General features: G+C 32.4%; 2 protein-coding genes and 1 pseudogene across 2 annotated transcripts; all 3 read right to left on the bottom strand.

The window, feature by feature from the left end:
• Positions 1-309: 309 nt before the first annotated feature.
• Positions 310-5,281, bottom strand: LOC105173889 (uncharacterized). The gene is made up of 5 exons (XM_011095792.3): positions 4,401-5,281; positions 3,697-3,800; positions 3,135-3,311; positions 781-2,645; positions 310-624 (listed from the first exon to the last, which is right to left on the bottom strand). Exons 1-5 carry the CDS (start codon positions 4,574-4,576, stop codon positions 475-477), a joined length of 2,472 nt encoding a protein of 823 aa, XP_011094094.1. The 5' UTR covers positions 4,577-5,281; the 3' UTR covers positions 310-474.
• A 9,529-nt stretch (positions 5,282-14,810) lies between these two features.
• Positions 14,811-17,304, bottom strand: LOC105173888 (pentatricopeptide repeat-containing protein At2g37320-like). Its single transcript, XM_011095791.3, has 2 exons — positions 16,020-17,304; positions 14,811-15,940 (listed from the first exon to the last, which is right to left on the bottom strand). Exons 1-2 carry the CDS (start codon positions 16,713-16,715, stop codon positions 15,803-15,805), a joined length of 834 nt encoding a protein of 277 aa, XP_011094093.2. The 5' UTR covers positions 16,716-17,304; the 3' UTR covers positions 14,811-15,802.
• On the bottom strand, positions 14,940-15,746 carry LOC148785104 (putative pentatricopeptide repeat-containing protein At1g17630 pseudogene; annotated as a pseudogene).
• Positions 17,305-24,045: the final 6,741 nt, after the last annotated feature.

Raw genomic sequence — 24,045 nt, 5'->3', positions numbered from 1 at the left:
TCCCATTCCATTCAAGTGATCTTTTGACCAATTCTAATCCTCTCAAATAAAAGCAGAGAACACCATGGGCATTGAATTCATATTATGTCATAACTATTTGGAACACTTCAACCATCTATCTGCCATAATTTTAACTGGTAAATGCAGCTAAATACGTTATTTTACGTCCTCTTTGGCTGGTTGAACAAATTAGGTGGTGGGAAGTCAATACTTTTTGGAACAATTCCAACAATCATCTAACCACCCCACAATGAGGAAAAAGAATATCTTTGGAGCGACCCGTGATTCATCGCTGCATTGGAAAACTAATTAACATAGCGAACAGTCTCATCTTATTTGATGGAAAATCTGTATTTACAATGACATTTTTGGTAATAACAAAATTTGACCTGATACAAGAAAAAGCCGGAGGGATGACCGTTTATTCACTTACTCAAGAGAGAAATAAATTAAAAGAATCTACACATAAATACATCACATCTCAGACAAGAGATTGCTGATCTTTCTAAGCTCTTTGAGAGCGGCCAGGGCTGTAACCTGTCCTTTGCCAACAAGACCATTCTTCGAGAAGTTCTCCAAGGATCCCATATGACCTCGGTCCTGCTGGAACACAGACTCTATCACCTGAAAGGCCGAAATTAACAGGTCAAGGGCAGCTGTTGGAGCTCAACATCAGCTTTCTGAAACTAAGGGACTAAGAATTCTGCTCATGTGGTAATGGAACAACCATTACCAAATTTATCATAGGAAAGAGACAAGGAATTTAAACATTTTTAGTACCTGAATGTTCTCAAGCATGGATTGACCAAGATTCTTCAAGCTAACCATCAGATTTTGGTCAACCGTCTCTCCCTTGCTGGTTCCAGATGAGCGGTCGCACCCGTCAGCAGAGGAAATGCTGGCCACATTGTTCTGATGACTTCCCCCATTGCAAGCTTTTGCATCTTGAGGAGCAGTTGTTCTCTCAGATGTTCCCTCACCAGCATTTCTTCCGAACTTCCATAACCATTGAAATTTAGCAGATAGAAGTTTCCTCTCCTTTGGCCACGTTGCTAATTTTCCTACGGAATCATCATTCTCTGTACATTTTGATGAGGGATCATCAGGGGGACTGGAGACAGGAAGAGACGAGCATTCCGTGTTAGTCCCACATGACTCGGCATCATTTTCATCAATTGATGAGTTCGACGCAACGCTGCTTCTTCCTGATTCATTCTCATTATCACTATGTCCATGAGTCGGACCAGTTGGATCTGAGAAATTGGAAAAATTTTCTTCACTGACAGCGCCACTCGTTTCATTCTCATAGTTCTTATCACTCGTTTCATTCTCATAGTTCTTGTCAGCAACATCTTGTCCATTAGCCTCCAACGGATCGTGGTGGCCAAAATCTTCATCGGACCCATTATTTTCTTTTTCATCATCTGAGGCAAGCTGTCGTGCCAGATCTGCCAACAAACTTCTCCTGACAGATGGCTTTGGAATTTTGGTCCTATCGTTTTTCTTGGATGGGGAAGGATCAGATGCCGTTCTAGACAGGCGCAGTCTTACTCTCTCTGACCAACCATTCCTACGGTTTGGAATTTGTTCTTCCGCAGCACCTTTCTTGTTTTCTTCTTCCTTGTGCAAAACTCTCCACTTCTCTTCCCAGTAGCTATCAGATACCATATTTAGAGGAGTCCTCGGAGAAGTTGAATCCAGAGAAAGGCTATGACCCCTTGTAACAGCTGATTTTCTTGCATCACACGACCCTGGTTGAATATGTATAGATATTGAGTTGTTTGCATCTAGCGCTAAGGCATGCAAGGATTTCGCCTTCGCTAACAGCTTTGTAAGTTTTACATCACTGGGAAAATTCAACAATCTCTGGAGGCAGGTGGTGGCATTCTCTGTGGCAAGCAATGAAGACCTCAAATTAAGTATCATGGAAACTGCAAATGCGCAAATGAACGCCCCCCTTGGTGACTCAAGAACTCCAAAGTTGGAATCAGCATCACCATCAACGGCTTTGTTCGATGTTGAATTTTCACGTGCAAAAATTTCATCCCAGATCACCAAAAGATCTTCCAAACAGAATTCCCGTCCAAATAATACACGTAGCCAACGGAGTGCAAAGTATTGTGGTTCAACTCCTAATTCAACAAGGTGACTGTGAAGAGATGAATCAACAATGGAAAGCAAGTGGTACAGGGCAGCAGAAGCTTCAATTACAGGAGGAGATCCACTATATGAATTCCTGAAAGGAGAAGGAGAGAAAAATTCTGCCATGGCAACGGCACCACCAGCCCCACTCATCAAAGAATCAAACATAGAATAGGCATCATGTTCCATAAATTTTTCTGATAAGACAATACCAAGCTCGCCCTCTGCTCCGTAGGCGTCACTCAGTAAAACGATGGTTTGTATTTTTGGATCAAGTTCACTAAGACTACTAGCTTTTCCAGAACTGTTTCCAATTCCATTACCATCTTCTGCAGATTCCGAGAATTTCTTGAAATCAAACTTGTATGTCAAGTCATTTTCATGAAATGAGAACCCGTCAAATTTGTCTGCAAAGTGGTCATCATACTTTTTTCTGACTTCAGAGAGAAGTTCCACATCAACTTGAAGAACATACAAAAGAGGAGCCAAAAGTTCATGCATACCTGTAAACAAGAACAAGAAGAAATGGATAAGTTGAAAGAGCTGAAAAATCGACAACATTTTATAACAAGTACCAATGCATGCTCCTCGGCCTTGACCATCAGTAGACAGAAACTTTTTAGGTTCAAGGAATCAACTTAGTTGTTTTAATAACTACAGAGTTATGGATAGATATTTCAACTATATTCTTCAAGTTTATGCCATGATTGGGAAATTATATATAGTTAGCCTGAAAAAAAGGACATCATGCTGCAAACTGACAGTAAAGATTATTGATATTCACAATTCGAATTAAGTTAAATAGAAAGAACCCCTAAAACTATAATTCATCCTATTAATCCAGTTTAAAAAAGTATGATTTAAACTTCCCCAGCAAAAACATAAAACAGGCCTAAGTTTAGAAATATCACAACACAATAAATTAGTGTGACTAATAACAGTTGCAAAAAGGTGCACCAGAAATTGAATATAAAGAAAGTAATTTTAACTACCTTGTCTATAGCCATACTCTGGGTTTTTAAGGCACCAAAGCAATAAAATTCGTCTTAACATGCTTTGGCATCCACTTGTCTGGAAATAGCTGCCTCTTTCAGGGTATAGGCGTGTCAAATCTTGATCAACCATTCGCTCCAGCTCAGCATTTCTGAAGAATCGACCCCACATACTGTCTGCGGGATAAACAGCAATAACAAATAACTCAGACTTTGTAAAGGGGAACAATCACTAACTGGGTTCCGTACAAGAATGGTTAGTGCAAGTCACATACCAACCCGAACCCAAAAGGTAAAAAAGCGAAACTTTAATGTTATGTTTGGACCATGGATTTATGAAAAAACAAGGGAAAAAGCAAGGTGTACATGATGCACAAAGCTAGAAATTTGAAGCAAAGAAATCTGTTACTAAGTGTTTTCCCTACTAAAACCAAGATCCAGAAGATAAGTAAGGAGGAGAAGTTTCAGAAAGGCAGGCAACAAGGGAATCTATAAAGCCAGATTCAGTAGAGTCAGAAGGAGCCTCATATAATGTGAAATAAGAATAACATAGAAATCCTACCTGGGTTTTGGGAAAGTGGATTATCCATGACAAGATCAGGAGAACTACCACCATCTTTTGGCACATGTGGATCAACTAGAAGCCGTCTTCTTAAGGTAGCGTACCTGTATAGAGTTAATAAATCTAATTTTAGATTACCTTAACACAAAACCAGCAAAACAAAATGCCCCAACACTTGGTTGAGTTAAGATTGATGTGATAGCTATGCCATTTAATCAAAGATTAAACCCAGCTGCCTTACTTCCAGTTTTCTACAATCCACTAATACCAGAACCCGCAGCTACATACAATTAACGAAAGAATGATGTATTAAACAAAAAGCATGATTGATTTAACTTTTAAGCTCCAGAGTTTATGAAACTTTACACACATTGGAAACAATTTATAAAAGAATCTGAACTAAGATGAAGTAGTAACCGACAATTCGATAATCTGAACAGAGGCATTAAATTCATACTAATATACGTCATCCCAAGATTGAAACACAAATGTTTCCATGACCACTTATTTGAACCTAGAAGAGTAAAACCACAAAATAGTCTCTTTAATCCTGGACAAAAACACCAATATTAATGAAAAACTTCTAAGCTAACTAGAAAACATAAAGACCTATGAAAATCTCTCAAAGCTTTCCCATAGGAACTAGGATCATTGAAAGAACACAAAAAATTACTCCCCAAATAAATAAAGTCAAAATTATTTACCTTCTCCGAGTGTTGGCGTTAACCCGGCGAAGATCATCGATGGATGCAGAGGGGGAAGAAGGTAAAATCCCCAAATCTATGCGCCATTGGACCCCTCTAAGATCAGCAAAGCGACGCGAACCTTCAGAAAGCGACGCCGTTTCAAGAGTTACGGTATCAATTGGAACCGGTGACATGTGATAACACTATCTCCTATTTCCTGTTTTTCTTTCTCTTTTTTCCTCCAAATCAGCTGAAAACTTCAAAACTCTCACGCCGACAAAGCCATCAAGACCGTCTACGAATAACCGAAGGTTGAACTTTCCAGAGACTCTTCACCGCAAAAACCCAGCAAAATTCAAGCTTTCCTGAGAATTCTCACAGAACTACTAGAATCTGCGAAGACCCAGTAGCCCAAACCCCGTCAAGATCGTCTTTTTTCCGTCAAACAACCGGTTTTCTGCAACCCCCTTCCGAATTAAGCTCAGAAACAAACGAAATACTTTCAGCTCAAGAATTAGAGCATATGTGCAAATAAGAGAAAAAGATCAAGACTCGAAGAGACTAAAGAACTACCACGCAAGAAAGTAGGCAAAGATTTCAGCCGCAGAAAACAGGAAAAAAAAAAAAGGGGGTTTGTACAAGCAGAAATGCAGAAATCTAGAGAGAGAAGATGAAGCAGGCGGCCACCAAAATCACTCAGGAGAGGAGTTTCAAGGAGAAGTTAAAATGTGCTTTTGCTTCTAATAACATTATCTGACCAACCAATGAATTTCTTCACATTTCTTGGAATATTTCTTTTCCTCTTTCCACTTCATATATACATACACACATATACATATAGAAAGAGAAAGAGTAGAGAGAGAGAGAGGAAATAAGAAGTTTGTTTTTCTTGGGTTAAAAAAGCTAATTGTGGGTTGGGGAGCGTTTGGCCCTCAGTGTTTGTTGCATCTTGGACTCTACTTTTCCCATCAACACACTCTTAATCTTCTTCTTTTTCTAATAATAATAATAATAAAAGTTTTATAATAACAACCCTCTTAATTAAATCACTCTCACACTAATTCTGCATTTAAATCAATTTAATTAACTTCCACCCTATATAATTATGAAATATTAAATATCATCATTCAATACTCCACCATATTAAATACTAATCACGAAATAAAATATAAATAAATAAATTAAATCACCAGACATATATTTCCTAGCGTATGAATTAAAAATAATAATATTTTAAACGACAAATATTCCGATCTGAATTTCGTTTCCACATCAAGAATTTGGATGTAAATTGTTTAATCTTTAGGTGAGTCTAAGGTTTGTTACTTGTACTCATGAATTGTGATCTATTAAATTCACAAGAAAACGTTTTAACTCAAAACTTATATTTTAATTAGTTAATGTTGTTCATTCTCTTTTCCTCGGACGCAACCAATTACTATGTCCTACTTCAACCAACTTGTTTGTTTTAACGTTAATGATGTCATTTAATTTACTTGTACAATTAGTTTAACCTTTTTTTTTTCTTTTTTTTTTTTTAATTTGGTCGAGCTCTCAATAATTTTATATTTTTATTTTATTTTTTAAATTTAGAGACGAAAAATGGGACAAATGTAATTATGACTTGTCTTAAATTTGGTCTAAATAGGGCATGTTTGAGTTCAGATTATAGTGTTCTCGTTCGAAATGAACTTTTATTTTGTGAATTTGAATGGATCTTAAGTCTTGTTTTATGCCCATTTTAAACCCATCGCTGAATGAAAGTCTTGTTTAGGACCCGTGTTGAAGCTGCCATTGGATAATATTTATGAATAAATTTAATTTTTATTTAAAATTTATTTACAAAATAAATTATATTTTCAGTAAGGGTAGAGTTGACAATTTCATACCTCCATCCAATAATTATATAATTTTATCAAATATTAGAGGGTATTTATAATTTTTTAAATAATAATAAAATATTCATAATTATACCAAATTTTATAAAAAAAATAGATGTAAATTACACTTATTATTATTATGTCATTTGTTTGTGGTGAATAAAGAACTAAATTATTAGCGTGTGGGGGAGATAAGATGGAATGGCAGAGGAATTACCTAAACGGCGCCGTAGATGTCAACAGAGCGGGATAGAGAAAATATTCGGAGCATATCCAGAGTGACGTGGAAAATGCGTGTCATTTACTCTCTTCTCTCTTTCCAACACGTTTATAATATTTTTTAATTAAATAAAATTAAATGACTTTTCTTTTCTTTTTCCCCACTCCTAAAATCGTTTGCATTTAGATCTGGTTAGGTAGATCCCTACCCATTTATTAATAATCGAAATAAATCTAATTATACACCAAATTTCAATGAAGCAAATAAATAAAAAGTACATCTCATTACAAAAAATAAATCAATTATTAAAATATTAAGGTCCATGGTAACTAATTTTTGAAATATCGTTCGATTGAAGGATTTTTTAAGAAAATTTTAAAATTAAAAAATAATTAACTTGTAAAATAGAGATCAACACTCTGATACTTAAATTAGTAATTCATTTATTAAACATTGAGAAAACTCAAAACAATGTAAAAATATGGTATGACGTTCAAGCAATCTGTTTTATACGTTCCTCAAATTTATATTATCAGAAAATTATCTTTATTTTTTTTCTTATACAATATATTATAACTAACTAAAGAAAATTTAGTTTATATTTTGTTTAAAACTTATTTGCTTTATCAAAAAATATTATATAGGAAAAAATACAAACAACCCCCTGTGATATTACGAATGAGCAAATTACCCTATATAAAAAGATAAATAGCAATTTACCTCCCTATATTTTTTAAAATACAACAATTTACCTCCCTGTATTTTTTAAAATGGAGTAATTTACCTCCTTAGACAGAGAGGTAAATTGCTTCATTTTAAAAAATTCAGAAGAATAAATTGCTATATTTTCTTCTCATAGAATAATTTACTCATTTACAATATCATATAAACAAGTAATGAACAACTAATCTTGACCAAAGAATTTTCAATTGGGAAGTGAGAGAGGAGCAGAAATGACGGTTGCAAATAAAGATGTAGTAATAAGGGAAGACAATTCAATTTAATATGTGGGACATGGACTTTCTTTCCTTTTTTTTTTTTTTTTCCTTTTAATAATTTTCATTACTACATCTTCTATGTACGTATTCAAATACAAATATAAATTCCTCTTAAAAAAAATACAAATATAAATTCAAGATATCGATATTTCTAAATCATCAAATATATTTAAAAAAAATAAAATAAGACACTCCCATAAAAAATGGACAATATACTCGTATTTTTGTCACTGAAATACACAATCTCCTGTTTATGATATCTCCATCCCATTATGTGGGACAGATTTACATTTAGGTGTGTGAATGGATCGAGCTCGAGCCCGAATTTTACCTGATCTCGAGCTAATTTTTTTTTTATTATTATTAGATTAAATCATGGGAATCATCAAATTTTATATAAATTTATAAGTAATAAAATAGATTGCATAATGCATACTATGTTATAAATATACCAAATTATAGTTTGATATTTTAATTTATTATTATAAATATAAACTACTAATTAGTTTAGTAGTAATATAATTAGTAAATTAAAAAAAATCATACTGAATAATTTAAAATTGTAGAAAATTATTCATTATCTGGAATAATGCAATTGAAATACATAAAAATCTTTTATAGTTTAGATTAATATACCTCACAATATGCAATAAATTTATATATCTATGAGTGTTAGTATTACACTAATGAAACTATCATCTTACATTGTTGAACAACATGGGTTAATCGGGCTATTAAAATTCATATCAAACCGTTATATATGAAACTTACAGAAAAATATATTTAACAAAATTTTAGACTTATTGGATATACGAATGTCGAGATATAATATTCGGAATATAAGAGTAATCATTCAAGACGATGTATCGTTGAATCAGACCATGCGATTTTAAACTATACCATCTGATAAAATCTAACGGACACAGTTTTATATGTATTTAAATTTGATATGAATCGGGTGTCCGAATTTTAAGATATAGTAATTATTGATTATACTTTTTAATCTCATTATATATATGGTAAAATAACAATAAAAATAATTAAAATTGTTCAACCATCACTATTGTATTATTATTATTATTATCATTACTTTTAGATTAATTCATAGAGATCAATAAATCTTGACATAAATTTATAAATAATAAAATAGATTGCATAATGCATAGTATGTATCCTGATATAAATATAAAATTCAGAAATAGATAAAAAAACCATAAGTGAATTACTTGTCAATTAAAAAAAAAAAAGTATAATACAATACAATACAAATATATACTAAAATATAACATAAATTTTATATGTGTCATATTAAATAACTATTTTATAAAAAATATTATAATTTAATAAGTTGTTGATTAAATTTATTTTTGTATAAAGATTAAATGTATAAATAAAAGTACCATAATCTATCATTATCCAAAATAAAATGTATGATATTGATTAATAATTATAATATATGGTCAATTTTGAGTATAAAATTGATAAATTATTTAATATGAAATTAAATATATAAAATTTTTAAAAACAAAAAAAATAGAAAAAGCTCGCGAACTAATGAACAGAGGAAACTAAGCTCGAGCTCATTGAACTTATAAATTTAGTGAATTTAAATTATATAATTACTATTTCTATAAAAATATTAATAACTTTCACACTCATTTAAAAAAAAATCAAAATACGGCATATATAAAAAAAATTACATTTATTATATCCCTATAATTCTACATGTATAACATATTAGACACCCAAAATCACACATCATCTATAATGGAAAGTCGCATTATGTATGGCCAAATCTAACATGTGAGTGGTCTATTGAATTGGTAACAACAATGCAGAAGATGATGATCATGTATGAAATGGAGGGATTGAGGTTGTCTGTACCTACCACTAGACAGTGACCATACCAACAATCATAGTATTGATATTGTAATTTAGTTCACCCCTTTGGTTTATTGGTCAGTCGGTGCCTCCTTCACCATCATAAATATTATTTTTCAATTTCTATTATTTTGTTAAAAATAATCACATTACAAAAAACAAAAAGAAAGAGAAAGAAAACATTCTAAGTGCATTCAACAAGACAAAGATGTCTCTACACAATTGGTCATGCTATATCTATATTAATATAAAACGAAAAGTCATCCCACACTTACAAACGGCGATTAATGATACATCCGCATCAACTTTTTGTGAAGTAAAAGATGCCCTTTATAATAAAATAACTAGCTTATTCAACTTTTCAGAATTTACATTAATTGATAAATTATCTTTTCTTTTTATTAATTGGTTTATATATTTTACTCTTATTTATAATATATCTCAAAGAGTGAAAGACATTTTATTATATGCATGCAGGAATGGCGTGCCACAACAGTTAGTGTATATATATATGTGTCCGTGCGCTTAACATATTGATGGTAGTGGTAATTTAGTAATTATATATCACTGATTATGCAAATGAGGTCTAGTTGAGCTAAACTGACTATACAGTAACTATGATACATTTATAATATGATTGGTCATTTTTTTTTAAATTGTACATTAATCATAAGACAAGTATATTATAGTTATTGGGCAATTGGTTTCAAGTATGATCAAATTTGATTTAGGTTAGAATTTTTCCTTATAAAGTTATGTATCAGATCCTAAGATGTAATTATCATGGTTAAAAGTAAAAAATCATACCGAATACTAATAAACCATGGCTGCGCAACGACTATTAGTCATTGTTTTTGCAAGCGATACCAAAATAATTGTTACAGCTAAAACTATGACAAATATTTCGGCCATAGATAAAATCATAACGAATTTTAATTAACTCTGAACAAAATGTAAGTTTTTGCATCAATTTATGTGACCGTGGTAAATAATATTAATATACTACAACTATAATGAGATAGGTGGTTGCAATTGGTGATGAATCACAACTAATGATAATAATTTTGTGCAGGTGAATTTGGTTAGGAATCATGACTCCCTTTAATAATATTTAAACCTCTCCAATCTCCATTTATTTATTTTATCTTATAAGTTACTCTAATTAAAATTAGGTCACGATGTTGATCATCTCATTTTTATTCAATTCTTAAACCCCCAATTGATTGACACAAATCATTTAATGATAAATAGCACATCACCCCTTGGTATTTCACTAATTTATGGAGTTACCACTAAAAGTAATTAAGATATGATTGAAGCATGCACACTCACCATAATTAATAGGTTGATTTTGTCTGTTTTCAGTTGCGCACATCCATCATTAATTATTTTTCTCTAATAGAATTATTAATTAATTTTTTGGTTTGTGGGGTTGGGGCAATAACTACAAACAATCTTAAAATGGGTGGTTATGAGTTTGAGAATAGAGCAAATTTCTTTTTTAATTTCATAAAATAAGTACAGAATGCGTTTTGGTATCACGATTATGGTAGGTGTTGCTCTTAGTTTCATAAAATTTATAATCATGTATTTTTAATCTTAAAAAGTTTCGTGCATTGTGGTTTTGGGACTAAAAAAATATTGTAATTTTGGAACTAAAAATGTCCAAAATCACCTTTTTTGAGACTAAAAAGACGCGATTTTGAGTTTTAGGGAATTAAAAACTTCATCTGGCATAATTAAGGTACTAAAAAAATTTCCAGCCTTATTTTATGAAACTAAAAAAAACTTTTGGCCCTTGAGAATATTTCCTCATTACCAACAACTGCTGTCAATTTGAGGAGGATTGTGAGAAAAGCATGCATCCATGCACACCAACCATAAACGTTTACAAATTTTTGCTATCGTTATTAACTTTCTTGTTGCCTAAATATATATTAATTAATTATTTCTCATTTTCTACATATAATTAACATCTCCTTCATTTAATTAATTAATATTTGGATACAATAACCCAAAGTTTACAAAAATTTAATCGTGGTTCATATATATTTGATCTCGTGTAGTAATATTTTAGGTATTGATCATTGTAAATAAATGTTGACAATTTAATTACCCAATGTGGTAATTGAGTAAATTTAGTAAATAAGATATTGAAATGACAAGATTGATGCTTTATCAACATATAAAAAGGGAAGAGCTTGAAGAGCGATATCTATCCAGAGAAGGGCCTTCTTAAGGCCATTCTAAAGGGTAATAGCGTGATGAAGAGCGATCAATGAGGATAGAGGGGAAACGGATCCTGACTTATTACTTTTTCATCGCTCTTCATCGTATTATTATCCTTCAAGATGTCCTCTTTGAGCCCCTTTCTCTGAATAGATATCGATATTTCACTCTCCATTTCTAGATGCTGATAAACCAACAATCTAGCCATTTCAGGATCTGATTGTTGATATCCCCTCTAGAAAGGCTCATTCCTTCCCTCTGGTCGTCATTGTAGATCGCTAGATCCTCGAGGAAGTTAGCTGACTTCTAGATATTCATTATCGGACAAGAAAAATGAATGATATTCCGTGGGTCTCCTACTTGTTACTTTTGTAGCCTAAAAAATATCAATCATATCCGTCTTGTCTAACATAGATACCAGTGTTCACCGTATGATGGATGAGCAAGTGGGACTAGCCCTGCTTTTCACAGTTACTAATTGCTACTAATTTCTATCGTCACTTACAAAATTTAGCAAAGTGCCTTTAAGCTCTTGTTTTTATCCTTCAAACAAGTTCTTTGAGCCCTACAAGGGAGTTGCCCTTAGGCTCCAAGAAAAAGGAACGAATCCGAAAGGGTCTATTCCATAGTCGAAGCGCAACTCCAAAAGGGGTTTGTGGTGAGGGCTACTGGAAATGCATAACAAGCCTGCTCTTTAGGACCTGACTTGTGGTGTTGGACGCCAAAACAGCCTACCTGCTCTTTGGGACCAGGAAGGTTACATGCTTCTCCTGTAGTTGTATTCTATCATGTTATTATTATAGTCCGAGATCGAATACCGAACAACACTCATTCACGAAGCGAAAGGATCACGTTGGATGTATGGATATCTATATGTTGTTTGTTGATGTATTTATTGAACCGATACATTGTTCAATTCTATTTAAATATTTTTGTAATCATACAATTACCATTTCAATAACAAAATTTTCAAAGATTTAAATATATAATTTCATTTTTCCTTCTAGAAGTCCACATCAGAATTAATTAAATAAATTAAAAGCAAACCTCTATACTAGAACAATCCCTTTTTATTTTTTCTATTGTTTTTTTTCAAAAAATAGAATCCCTGTAAATGCCAGCCAAATTTGACTTCAATTACCAGTAGTCCAATAGAGAAAGCAATAATTGTAATACTCCAAAACATTAAAAAAAAAAAAGAAGAATGAAGTAATTCCAGGCTGGCTTCTTGACCAACTGTGTCAATATAAAGATTAAAGAGGGCCACCACCCTTCCTCTTCATATTCCTTATTCCATACCACAAAAATGGACCTTTTAGGATTTTATGTTATATATATTCGTATATGTATTTTATTTTTAAATTATAATTTAAAATATTTTAATTTATAAAAGAAATGTCTGCCAATCACTTAGTGATATGATATAAAAATATGATAAAAGATTCATCTCTCGATCTTTGGCCCTTTCTCATATTTCCATAAACTAAACTAATCAACCAATAGGAGTATGCCACCTCAAGTTCCTCTAATATTGTAAAAATTTCAGGCTGATTTTCTTTTAATAAGTATTTTTCAGTGTGATTAAGACCCATCATATATGACTAAATGAAATGAATATTTTGGTAACGATGTCTTGTCCAAATGAAAAGACTGAGGTCATAACATTTTATATTTTTCTTTTCAAAAAAAGCTTTTTATAATGATATTAATTTATTTTAATTGTATTTTTTGTGTATTCTAATTTATTTATATATTATATATTAGATGATATAATTAGCGGACTTTTTCAAAAGAAGAAATAGTATAAAGAAGTCGGAATGGCTTTGATGTCAGCTATCATACATCATTTCAAACAAGTATCGGTGATCATAAATAACTTACACAGATACTTATAAATTATTTATAAATATAATCTTTACCTCAATATAATGATAAAAAAAAAATTACAGAAGTGCTTGTCATATGACTAACAAAAAAAGAGACATAATTATTGTTAGTACGAGACACAAACAAGAATATATTATGTTACATGCGCAATTATATATAGTGTGGAATTATGCTAATGTTTATAACATAAACATAAGACAGAATTTGATTATTGCTTCATCTCTTGTTTGAACATCTCTTTCACATTCCACCACACCAAAAAGCAACACAACAACTCCATCAATTATTGCTAATAATTCATATCTAACCAAACATACATACATATGTGTTCTAATACAAAATATGATGGTAATCAACAAACTCTTTGTTCATCAGATTCTTTACCATTTGTCTGGATTGCAAAGATGCTCTTTTTCAGTTAATTTCTTGCTTTTGTTTTGTTTTCTTTCAGTAAACTAAAGGTCAGATCGAATTAAACTCAATGAAATCTAACATTCGTGAGGTGTTTTTTTCGTCAGAACTCGTTAGGACATGTTTTATTGGTAGAAAAATCTCATGAATTCTAGATTATTTTGTTTTGCTTTTGAGATATATATTTATATAATATATATATATGGAGAGAGAGAGAGAGAGAGAGAGAGAGAGAGAGAGAGTTGTTAGTATTGTTAATTATTTGTTGGGTGGCTGCAGACGTAGAAACTGAAACCGACCATTGATTTAAGACCAAACAAATTCCAACTCTTGTTTAGGTCCACCAAAACCCAAAAAGAAAAGAAGAGGAAAAAGGACAGTGCGTGAATGTGATGCATTGCTGATTGCCCCATATCCTCAAAATTCCATTGTCGGGTTCTCCTCATGTCTCATTCCTCTCATGTGCTACACTCAATTTTAGACATCATATGCTTAGAATAACTTTCTGGCTCATGCTCATCCTATTTTGGTTCTTCTCTTCAAGGGATCTTTTTCTGTCTGTCTTTCTTGGCTAAGTTTAATGAAAAGAATCAAATATGAGGCTGGTAAGTGCAAGAATTTAGAGGTTTACAAGGTGTTGCACATACAGACAACTTCACTAGACATCCAAGTATTACAGCTACAACTTAATTTCTGGAGAAAAACGTCATAAGAATCGTAGAAACATATGACAACAAGTGGGTGGAAATAGAAGCCAGAATTATTATGTTTTAGCACAAGGGATCAATGCCCTTGTTTTAGTTGAGAGGGTTCGGACCCGGTAATATATGATTATGTCCGAATGATGAACAAAACCACTGGGACAATTCTCAGTAGGCCTCATATCATGTATGGAGGCTTGGTTTCTCTTTGGGCATAGTAATCATAGGTAAAAATATATCTCTGGATATTAATTTCTGATTTGGGAATGAAGGGTAATTTACACGATCGATTGAGCATCGCTCATTGAAGAGCTTATATATGGAAAGATGTCTATCCACAGCAGAGTACGTCAATAACACAGCAAATCTTCGTCGTTCACCCGGGTCAAGGTTCTGAGCATGTCCAGTATCTCGTCCATTTTAGAATGGGAAAAATCTCCAATTATAAACTTTTCTGATGATCCCTTTACTTCAATCAGACTGTGGGCAGCTTTTTTTTTCAATCCACTAACTTGCAACATTTTTCTTGCCCCCGCAACACCGTCCCACTTTCTGTCTGATGCGTATAAGTTGGATAATAATACATAAGGTGAACTTGTAACAGGATGAAGTTCTAGAAGCCTCCGAGCTATATGTTCTCCAACAACGACGCCTTCATGCAGTCGACATGCTGAAAGTAAAGAACCTAAAACAACTGCATCATCAGCTGCAGAGTATCTCCGTATATATTCTTCAGCCTCAGTCACCCTTCCTGCTCGCCCGAGTAAATCGACAAGGCAGCACAAATGCTCAATATTAGGGGTTATTCCATAGACTTTGTTCATGGAGTTGAAAAGAGCTTGGCCCTCCTCTGCAAGCCCAGAATGACTGCAGGCTGTCAGCATTTCAAGAAATGTAACAGAATCTGGCCCTAGCCCTGTTGTCATCATCTCATTAAACAGTGCAAAAGCTTTCTGGGCAAGCCCGTGAGTTGCAAAAGCAGCAATAATGCTATTCCAAGAGACAAGATTATGAATCTCCATTTGGTCAAAAATAGTGTATCCCGAACTAATGGACCCACTTTTAGCATACATGTTGATAAGCGCATTCCCAACACCAATATCCCAATCTAGCCTTGTCCTAAATAAATGAGCATGAATCTCCTTGCCATATCTCATGGAGGCAAGACCAGCAGCAGCAGTTAGCACACTGGCATATGTGAAATCATCCGGTATCACATTATGTTCCATAACCATCTTCCTAAAAATACGCAAAGCCTTTGAATTATCCTCAGAACGACAACAAGCAGCAATTGCCGTATTCCAAGAATAAACATCCCTTTCCTCAATCGACGTGAACACTTTCTCCATTTCTGCCATTAAATCAAATTTTGAGTACAGGGTCATCAAAACATTTGCAGAGAAAGCAGTATAATCAAGTCCAAGTTTTACCATTTGACAGTGCAATTGCATTACTACTGGTAAATCATATATGACTTCTCCAGGCCCTAGTAATCCTGCAAAAGTAAATCGGTCAGGAACCAGACCCCCCCGACACATAACCATAAACATCTCAATCCCCTTTTCTTGCTCCTTATTTTCCACAAGCCCAGTAATTGCAATATTATAGGAAACTAAAGTTAAAGGATCACACTCACTATCAGTAAAAATCAACAATCCATGAGCACACATGCCGCATTTCATGTACATCAAAATTAGTGAATTACGAACAAAACTAACAGAAGCATGACTCAACTTCAATGCCTGCGCATGTATTTGCAGCCCAAGTTTCGAGTCCTTAATGCCAGAGCAAGAACTAAGTGTACTAGCAAAAACAAACTCATTGGGCTTAAAATACTTTTGCATTTGACTGAAAAGCTGAATTGTTAAATGGGGTCTATTCGATTGGTCAAAACCCGATATCAGCGCAGACCATGTGACCAAATTTTTCTGTGGCATTTCCTCAAACACCCGCATGGCCGAATCAATGCAGTCACATTTCGCGTAAAAATTCAGAACATGGTTGCCAATAAAAATTTCTGATTGCCTTCCTGTTTTGACAGCTGAAGCGTGGAGTGAAAGCCCACGTTCGAAAGCCTTTGTTTTGGCGCAGTGGTGGAGAAAAGAACCAAGTTTTTCTGGCAACATGTTCACATGATCATGTCGGAGGCCAAGAAACCTGATGACGAAGAACCACACAGATCCTGACCACTGAAAATGGAATTTGCAAACAAAATCATTGTAATCGCAATATGTTACTGAGAGTGAGGTTGGCGTCACTGTCTTGCTTTCTTTCCTCTTCAGAAGTTCTGGTACGTTAGTTGTTGTCTGGCTGGCAATGAATCGGGGTTTTTCGGGGCCCCGTCCCGAACCGAACCCACTCCATTCTTTAAAACTTCGGGCAGCGAGACAGATAGAGGGTCCTAAGAAACAGAACCCGTCCGGACCTGAGGCCGGGTCTCGTTTGCATGCATGCCCGGCCCGGTATATTCAATTTCTTTCCCAAGCCAGCACCTGCTGCCCCACCCCTTCTTTGATTCCAATAGGTTTTGTTCTTTTTTAACTGATTCTGAAGCTATTGAAATGTTTTTTGTGAAATGTTGTTTATTAAGTGTTTTTCTGAAGCTGTAAAGATTGTTTATTTGTAAGAATCTTTTGTGTCAGCATCATCAGTTTGTTGGTTTGTTTTTGCAACTCATCAGATAGGAGTAGGCTTTGTCATATTGTAATACATCACACTAAGTGATGCAAAGTTAAATTTGCTACACAAGTTTGAGTCCTTGATTGTATTTATGCTACTTTATTCTAAGTTGAAGGTTTCTGCTACTTTATTCTAAGTTGAAGGTTTCTGTCAATTTGTTCATGTGGATGACAATTCAAAAATTTTATGCTGTAATAACTGATCTTTAAGACTTGTCATTTTGTAGTTCTCGTGGAGGATGATAGCATTTAAATTGGCGATATTCCTCTAGGTTTTAGAGCCCGCCTGCAAGCTTTTAATGATCATGGAGCTACACATTTAATGGAACATTATGATAAGGTTTGCAAAAGGCGAAAACGGGAAATGGATATTCGACAAGGCTTGACAAAGGCAAATAAGAAATTACTGGAAGTCAAGAGTTTCGACATATGTTTCCAATCAAGAACAGTCAAGGCATGAGCTTGCTAAGATGGTTATCCTGCATGATTATTTTTTTGGTATAGTTGAACATGTGAGCTTTAGAAGATTTGTTGCTAGTATCCAATTATGGTTTATCATGGTATCAAGAAACACTCTCAACATTTAGTTCTAGCGGAAGATTGTCAGCTCCTATCATAGTAAACTCCATCCAGATACTTTAAAGGCATGGATGTATTCTCATTGTTGGTTGTCAAATGAGGCAAAAGGCAAGTGACAATCTAATTATAGTTACTTTACTTTTTCTTGCCCTATAAGCACTAACAAAATATTAATTTTTATTTATTTATTAGATACATTTTCAACATTTGGTGGTCTGAAAGCTTGTTTACACAATGTTGATGAGGAGGCAGATGACCATGAAGAAGTTGTTAGTGATGTGTAATTTAAATGTGATTTGTTTGAAATGTCATGGTTGTTTTGACAAATTGTAATTCAGTTTAGTCATCAGAAGATAGGTGATAGAACAATCTAATTTGTAGTGGAATGATTTCGAATTTTTCTTTTATTTACCTGTTTGCTTATAAAATATATAAAATTATTTGTCAAAAACAACTAGTTACAATTTATATGATTCGTAATTCAGGTTGATATGAACTCACATGTTTAAACAAACTAATAGATAGATTAAGTGATCAAAAATTTTGAATTTTCTTAAAATTGAAAAATGAAACTAATCATTCACTTCAAATCTTATTTTAATATATAACGTTATTAGCATAAAAAAATAAGAAGAGAAAGAAAAATCAAGTTAGAGTCACCCCAATGTATTTTGAACTCAAACATGATGGGGCGGGTCCCAAATTCAAGCCAGGATCGACGGAATGGGCTTCGGATCCACTTCAACCCGACCCACTGTCGAGCCTACATTAGTGGAAGTTGGCGGTAAAGAGCAACGGGGTAGGCGGGTTAGGCCCAATTCAGAGAGTGGACCTCAGGTTCTCAAGTAAAACAGGCAGTCCAAATTCAAAAAGTTTAGCAGAATTCAAAATCCACCATGCAAATAAGAAAATTGTTTGGCCCATTTGAGTTATTCACTAAATTTCGCCATACAAAGATATAAAAATTTAAAAATTAGTTACACTTAGAATAACCCAATGAGAATTATTCGTTTACACCTAACCATTTTCGTTAGAATTTGAATAAAAAATATTGATGTTAGCAAAAAAATTTACACAAATTTTGAATTTTAACACCCATTTAATATTTTTGGGTATATTTTTATACTTACAAAGGGATAAATGTATTACAAATATATTGGATGAGGTTAACATTATTATATTTTTTTCCTTATAAGTACAAAATTATTACATGAGAATGTTAAATAATAGAAAAATTAAAATTTTATGTAATTATTTTGCTAACGTCAATATCTTTTGTTCAAACTATGACGAAATAGAGTCATGTGTAAACACTGCATTTTTAGAGAAAGTACAAGTATAATTTTAAATTTTTTTGGAAAAAAAGAGTAATTTCGTATTCCAAGAGGGTGTAAGTATAATTAACCCTAACAAATTATAAATAGGTGGTGTCTGCAGATAATTAAAATAAACACTTATCAATTTATTGCTAAAAAAAAGTTGAAAATAGAGTTTTTGTTTTATAGTTTCTATTTTTTGAACTGTTAAAATTGAATTGATTTAAGACAAGAGTTCTAAGTAGTTTATTGGTAAAATTATTAATATTAAGTTGTTTACCTGACACTCCAACTTCAACTTTCTTTTTATATACTTACAATTTTTATTTTCAAACACGCTTTATTTTTACTACTGTTTAATTTACAACTCATTCTCATCATAAAGGCAGAAGCTATTGTAAGTACCCATATGTAATTAAATATCTATACTATTATAAAAAAAAATTATTTTTTTATACCAACTTTTGAATACCTAAATTTACATTTAATTCTTTTTTCCCATTACAAAAAGTTAGTCAAAATAGTAATTTTAATATTTTTTTTTAACAATCTCACAATTATAATTTTTTCCTCCAAACCCACTACTCTACCTTTCATTTCTCTTACAAATTTTTATATTTTTAAATAATTAATAATTACAATATATTTTTTCTTTCTCACTTGGCTCCACATTTCTTCTTTTTATATACTTCTGTCTTTCTCCTCCCGTCACACCGAGTTTGTTTAATTTCAAAAAATTTTGTTTTTTATCTCACATTATAAATTCTTTTTTATATATTCATAGGGATTGCGTGGAGCAACGACTATTATATATAAGAAATGACCCTATAAACTCAAATGTATGGTGACCATTACGATCAGTATGCTTTTGTTGAGTTAAGTAGCTCGTACAACTTATCTATTTTTTTATAATAAAATAGAATCAATTAAACACATGAAATATTCATCCTAGATGTAAAAAAAATACATAAAAGTACGAAAAGGAAAAAAAAAAAAAGAAACATAGCTGTGAAATAGGGGAGAGTATGAACAACACGACAAGAAAATACTTATAAGATTATTTTAAGGCTATGGAATAAGATCCATCGCCATAGAATAGATTAATGGGTCAAGTTTACTGAACATATCGACAGTACCCCACTTATAAAACTTATAGAAAAAATTCTATCGTACTTTCATATTGCATATTAATCTCACACTCACACGTGTATTGTATGTGATTTTATTTTATTTTATAATCTAACTTAATTATATTTTAATTTAAAAAGAAACCATATCTATCGTTCATTATATAACATAAAAAATATGATAGTTTATCCAGGCCGTTGATTACAGGACACACATTCATATGTGAATTTTGGGTAATTTAGTGTGAGGTAGATGGAAGTGGGTAGAGGCCCTCAATTATTTGGATACACATTGAGATGAGGATTTGCCCCTTATTAATTGAGTGGGTCCATTTCACTTACCTTTTCATCAACAAATTATATGTCACTTTTTTGAGTATTTATTAAAATGATGATTAAGGGATATATTGACATTGTTACTTAAAACGTAAACTACAGTCATTTTTTTGGAGTTAAGTTGTTGTTTATAAGTCATTTGTGAGTCGAGTTGATCCTAGGTCATCAGCCAATCACAATTGCGTCAAATGTCGGACTTTAATCCTCAGAGTTCAGGTATCGTAGCCTCTTTGTCTCACAAAAAATGAACTTAGTTATCGTTTATCAGATTTAGACTCATATGTCCAGATCGTCAGCTGGGCCATTCCTTCTAGAGGATAGGCCGAAATATGACTTGGGCCTGTTGAGATAATATGATGCCCATATCATCCGTTGTAATAATCGTATAATTTTTCATAAATTTTATTAGACAATGAGTAATATAATTGCTAAATTATCAAATTTTTAATCAATTTCTGACTCCAAGAAATGACATAAAAATCCAATAGAAATGACGCCTTGAAAACTTTATACTCTGTAATTTTCCAAGTGGAACGACAAACCTAATATGCTCTTGGATTTCAAGGTAAGTGGTGTCCTTTTTTAATTCTAAGTTTTGAACTTTGTTGGATGCACGCACATGCACCCACTCATCTACCACATCCCCAAAATTCAATCCATCTTCAGAGATTGGTCGGATTTACATTAGATTATCAGAAATTAAATTATATAAAAATAAATTTTATATTTTGTAATATAATTTAATGGGATTCTTATTTCACCAACGGTCTTATTTCTCTGTTTACATAAAGAGGTCATTTGAGGTGTTTTTTGAAATAAAAAGTCGAGGAATATTTAACACTCTCACAAATTTTTCTGAATTTTGGCAACATAATTATGGATTGATTTCTAGTCTCTTTCTGGGCGTACACATAGGATATGAAACTACTGAAAGCTAATAAATATTTATATGGAAGTCATAATCTATCATTGATATATATACATAAGGACACAATCATGACTTTAGGACAACGAATATCATACTTCTAATCTGTACAATTATCGAATTCTTCAAATTTTATTTAATTTATTTCATTACTATATGGAATCTGGAAATGAAAATGTTAGGAGGAGGACAGTGTTTGGTCTCACAATCACGTGTGATGTACAAGCATAGCGACAACTTTGGTGACACCATCTCTCACATCACACTTCTCTAATTCATCCTTTCCACCTATACCCTCAGAACATTAACTTCATCAGGCTATTTGTAATTGTTCAAATAATGAAAAAATATTTATAATTATATTAAATTATAAAAAAATATGTTGTGATTTTACCCTTAATTTAGAGTTTTACTATAATGGTGGGGATTTTTTATTATACTTTTATAATATCTGTCTTTTATATATTAAAAAGAATTATATGAAATTAAATTATAATTTAAAAATAAAATACATACCCATCACTCCATAATGCATCACAAAATGTGATAGATTTTTTTTTTTTTTAAGAAAAAGGAAATAAAAGTAGAAAAAATTATTTCTAACTATACAACTTAATTGCAGATTATTTATTTCAATTCTTGAAAGGGCTCAAAATCAAGTGTTGATGACCAAAGAGTAATCAATTAAGGGGATTAAGCATAAATTAATCATCATTAACATATGTCCGAGCTTAATGTCCTAAACAAATGGGAAATCCTAGTACAGATCGGATTTCATAGCGTGTGTAAATTAAATGGAGTAGAAGATAAATAGAATTTGCAATAGAAAATTCAATCGAGAATTCAGATTCGGTCGGATTCCATCAAATTCTAATTCAATCACATCATATTTGTTGTGTAATTTAATCAGAGTGACCAATTATAAACAAGAATAATAATATTTGTAATATAATTAAATTGTATTAAAATTAAAAAATATATATAAAGCTGAGATAGGTGAACCTGGTCTGGAGGATCATAATGTTGGGATGACCTCAAACTCAACAAACATAATTGAAGCCATCGATTAAAAATGATTGTTTGGTCCATTTGCAGCTAATTACAAATCATTAATCCAAAGCATATAGCGGTAATTAAGGTTGGACAATTATTGGCTAGACAAGATGAATTATATTGCATTTCTTTTGAGTTGGGTATTTGCAATAACATCTATTTTCGTGGTAGATTTAAGTTGTAAATTAAATAGTAATAAAAGTTGGGAGTATTTGAAAATAAAAGTTAAAAAGTGATATAAAGTTAAAGTTTGAGTGTTTGGAAAAATAACTTAATATTTACAATTTTATCAATAAGCTGCAGAAGTTGGTAAGAATTGCTTATAGTATTTTAGTTTAATTCAACTTATTTTAAACATTTCAAAAGTAGAAGCTGTAAAAGAAAAATACTATTTTCAATAATAAGCTGCTAAGCATTTATTTTGAGCCATTACAAATAGTGCTTTAAGTTATTGCTATAAACAGACTTGGAATTAACGAAAAGTCTTGAAATCGATCGAATTCAATCCTAGAAGAAAAAATATACATTTAAGTTAAGTTAAAGTCTACTATGAGCTTAAATATAAGTTTGACTTGCTCAATTTGATCGAGAATCTTATTGATAGGTATGAAAAAAGATTTGGTATGTCTCGAGAGACAAATCTTATCAAATCGGACTAGTAGCCTCCCCGAGGGCATGTGGTGCCCTCAAAAGAGAAGTAGCCTAAATCCTAAAAGTTTGGATGATGGTTGTGCAAGGACGTCTCTTCAACCACCTCTTTGAAAATTCGAGAAGGTATCCTTATTCGTCAGAAGTGTCTCTTTGACCCCCTCTCTAAATATCCGAGAAGATATCATTATCTATTAGAAGCGTCTCTTTCAACCACCTCTCTCAAAATCCAAGAAGGTATGCTTATCTATCAAAAGATACCTTCAAGCAAATTCCAATTGACTCACTCGAATCCAGGAGGTCCACCCTCAAATTGGGGGATCCTCAAACAGCTGAGGATTCCCCACGAATCTGAGGAGGATTCAATCTCATTAAGATTTTTTTCAACCACCTTATGTTTGCTTATAAATAGAAAGATCCCCAATTGGAAAAGACAAGTTTTTGACATATTTAGACAATTTCTACATTTTGAGCTACGTACTATAACTATTACTTTGATGCTACAATTTAATTTAAAAGAATCATCGCATTTCGTGTTTAGGGTGATACTTCAGTGTCAATCTTTCTGTTGTATATAAAAATCGAATAATAAAACTCTTATTTTTACTCGTTTATACATTATTGTCTTCTATAATTTATTTTATTATTTTCTACTCCAAGTAAACCGAACACCACTATATTTTACTAGCATAATTCATACACTATATGTTGTGTATTTTGATAAAAATATAAAATGCAATACCAATTTAGGAAAAAAGAAAAAAGAAAAAAGGGAAAAGGGAGCAGGGGTGGGA

This window comes from Sesamum indicum, linkage group LG11 (genome assembly GCF_026168435.1).
Source record: "Sesamum indicum cultivar Baizhima isolate 11 linkage group LG11, ASM2616843v1, whole genome shotgun sequence".
NCBI lineage: Eukaryota > Viridiplantae > Streptophyta > Magnoliopsida > Lamiales > Pedaliaceae > Sesamum > Sesamum indicum.
This window is presented reverse-complemented; position numbering and strand designations above follow the sequence as displayed.

What these genes read in the sequence shown, in the direction of transcription:
- LOC105173888 (XM_011095791.3), bottom strand. Translation starts at nt 16,715, where the DNA reads ATGTTGCCAGAAAAACTTGGTTCTTTTCTCCACCACTGCGCCAAAACA. An exon ending in TGCAATTGCACTGTCAAATG is followed by an intron (nt 15,941 to 16,019) that starts GTAAAACTTGGA and finishes ATTTAATGGCAG; the next exon opens with AAATGGAGAAAGTGTTCACG.
- LOC105173889 (XM_011095792.3), bottom strand. Translation starts at nt 4,576, where the DNA reads ATGTCACCGGTTCCAATTGATACCGTAACTCTTGAAACGGCGTCGCTT. An exon ending in AACGCCAACACTCGGAGAAG is followed by an intron (nt 3,801 to 4,400) that starts GTAAATAATTTT and finishes AACTCTATACAG; the next exon opens with GTACGCTACCTTAAGAAGAC. An exon ending in AGAGTATGGCTATAGACAAG is followed by an intron (nt 2,646 to 3,134) that starts GTAGTTAAAATT and finishes TCTTGTTTACAG; the next exon opens with GTATGCATGAACTTTTGGCT.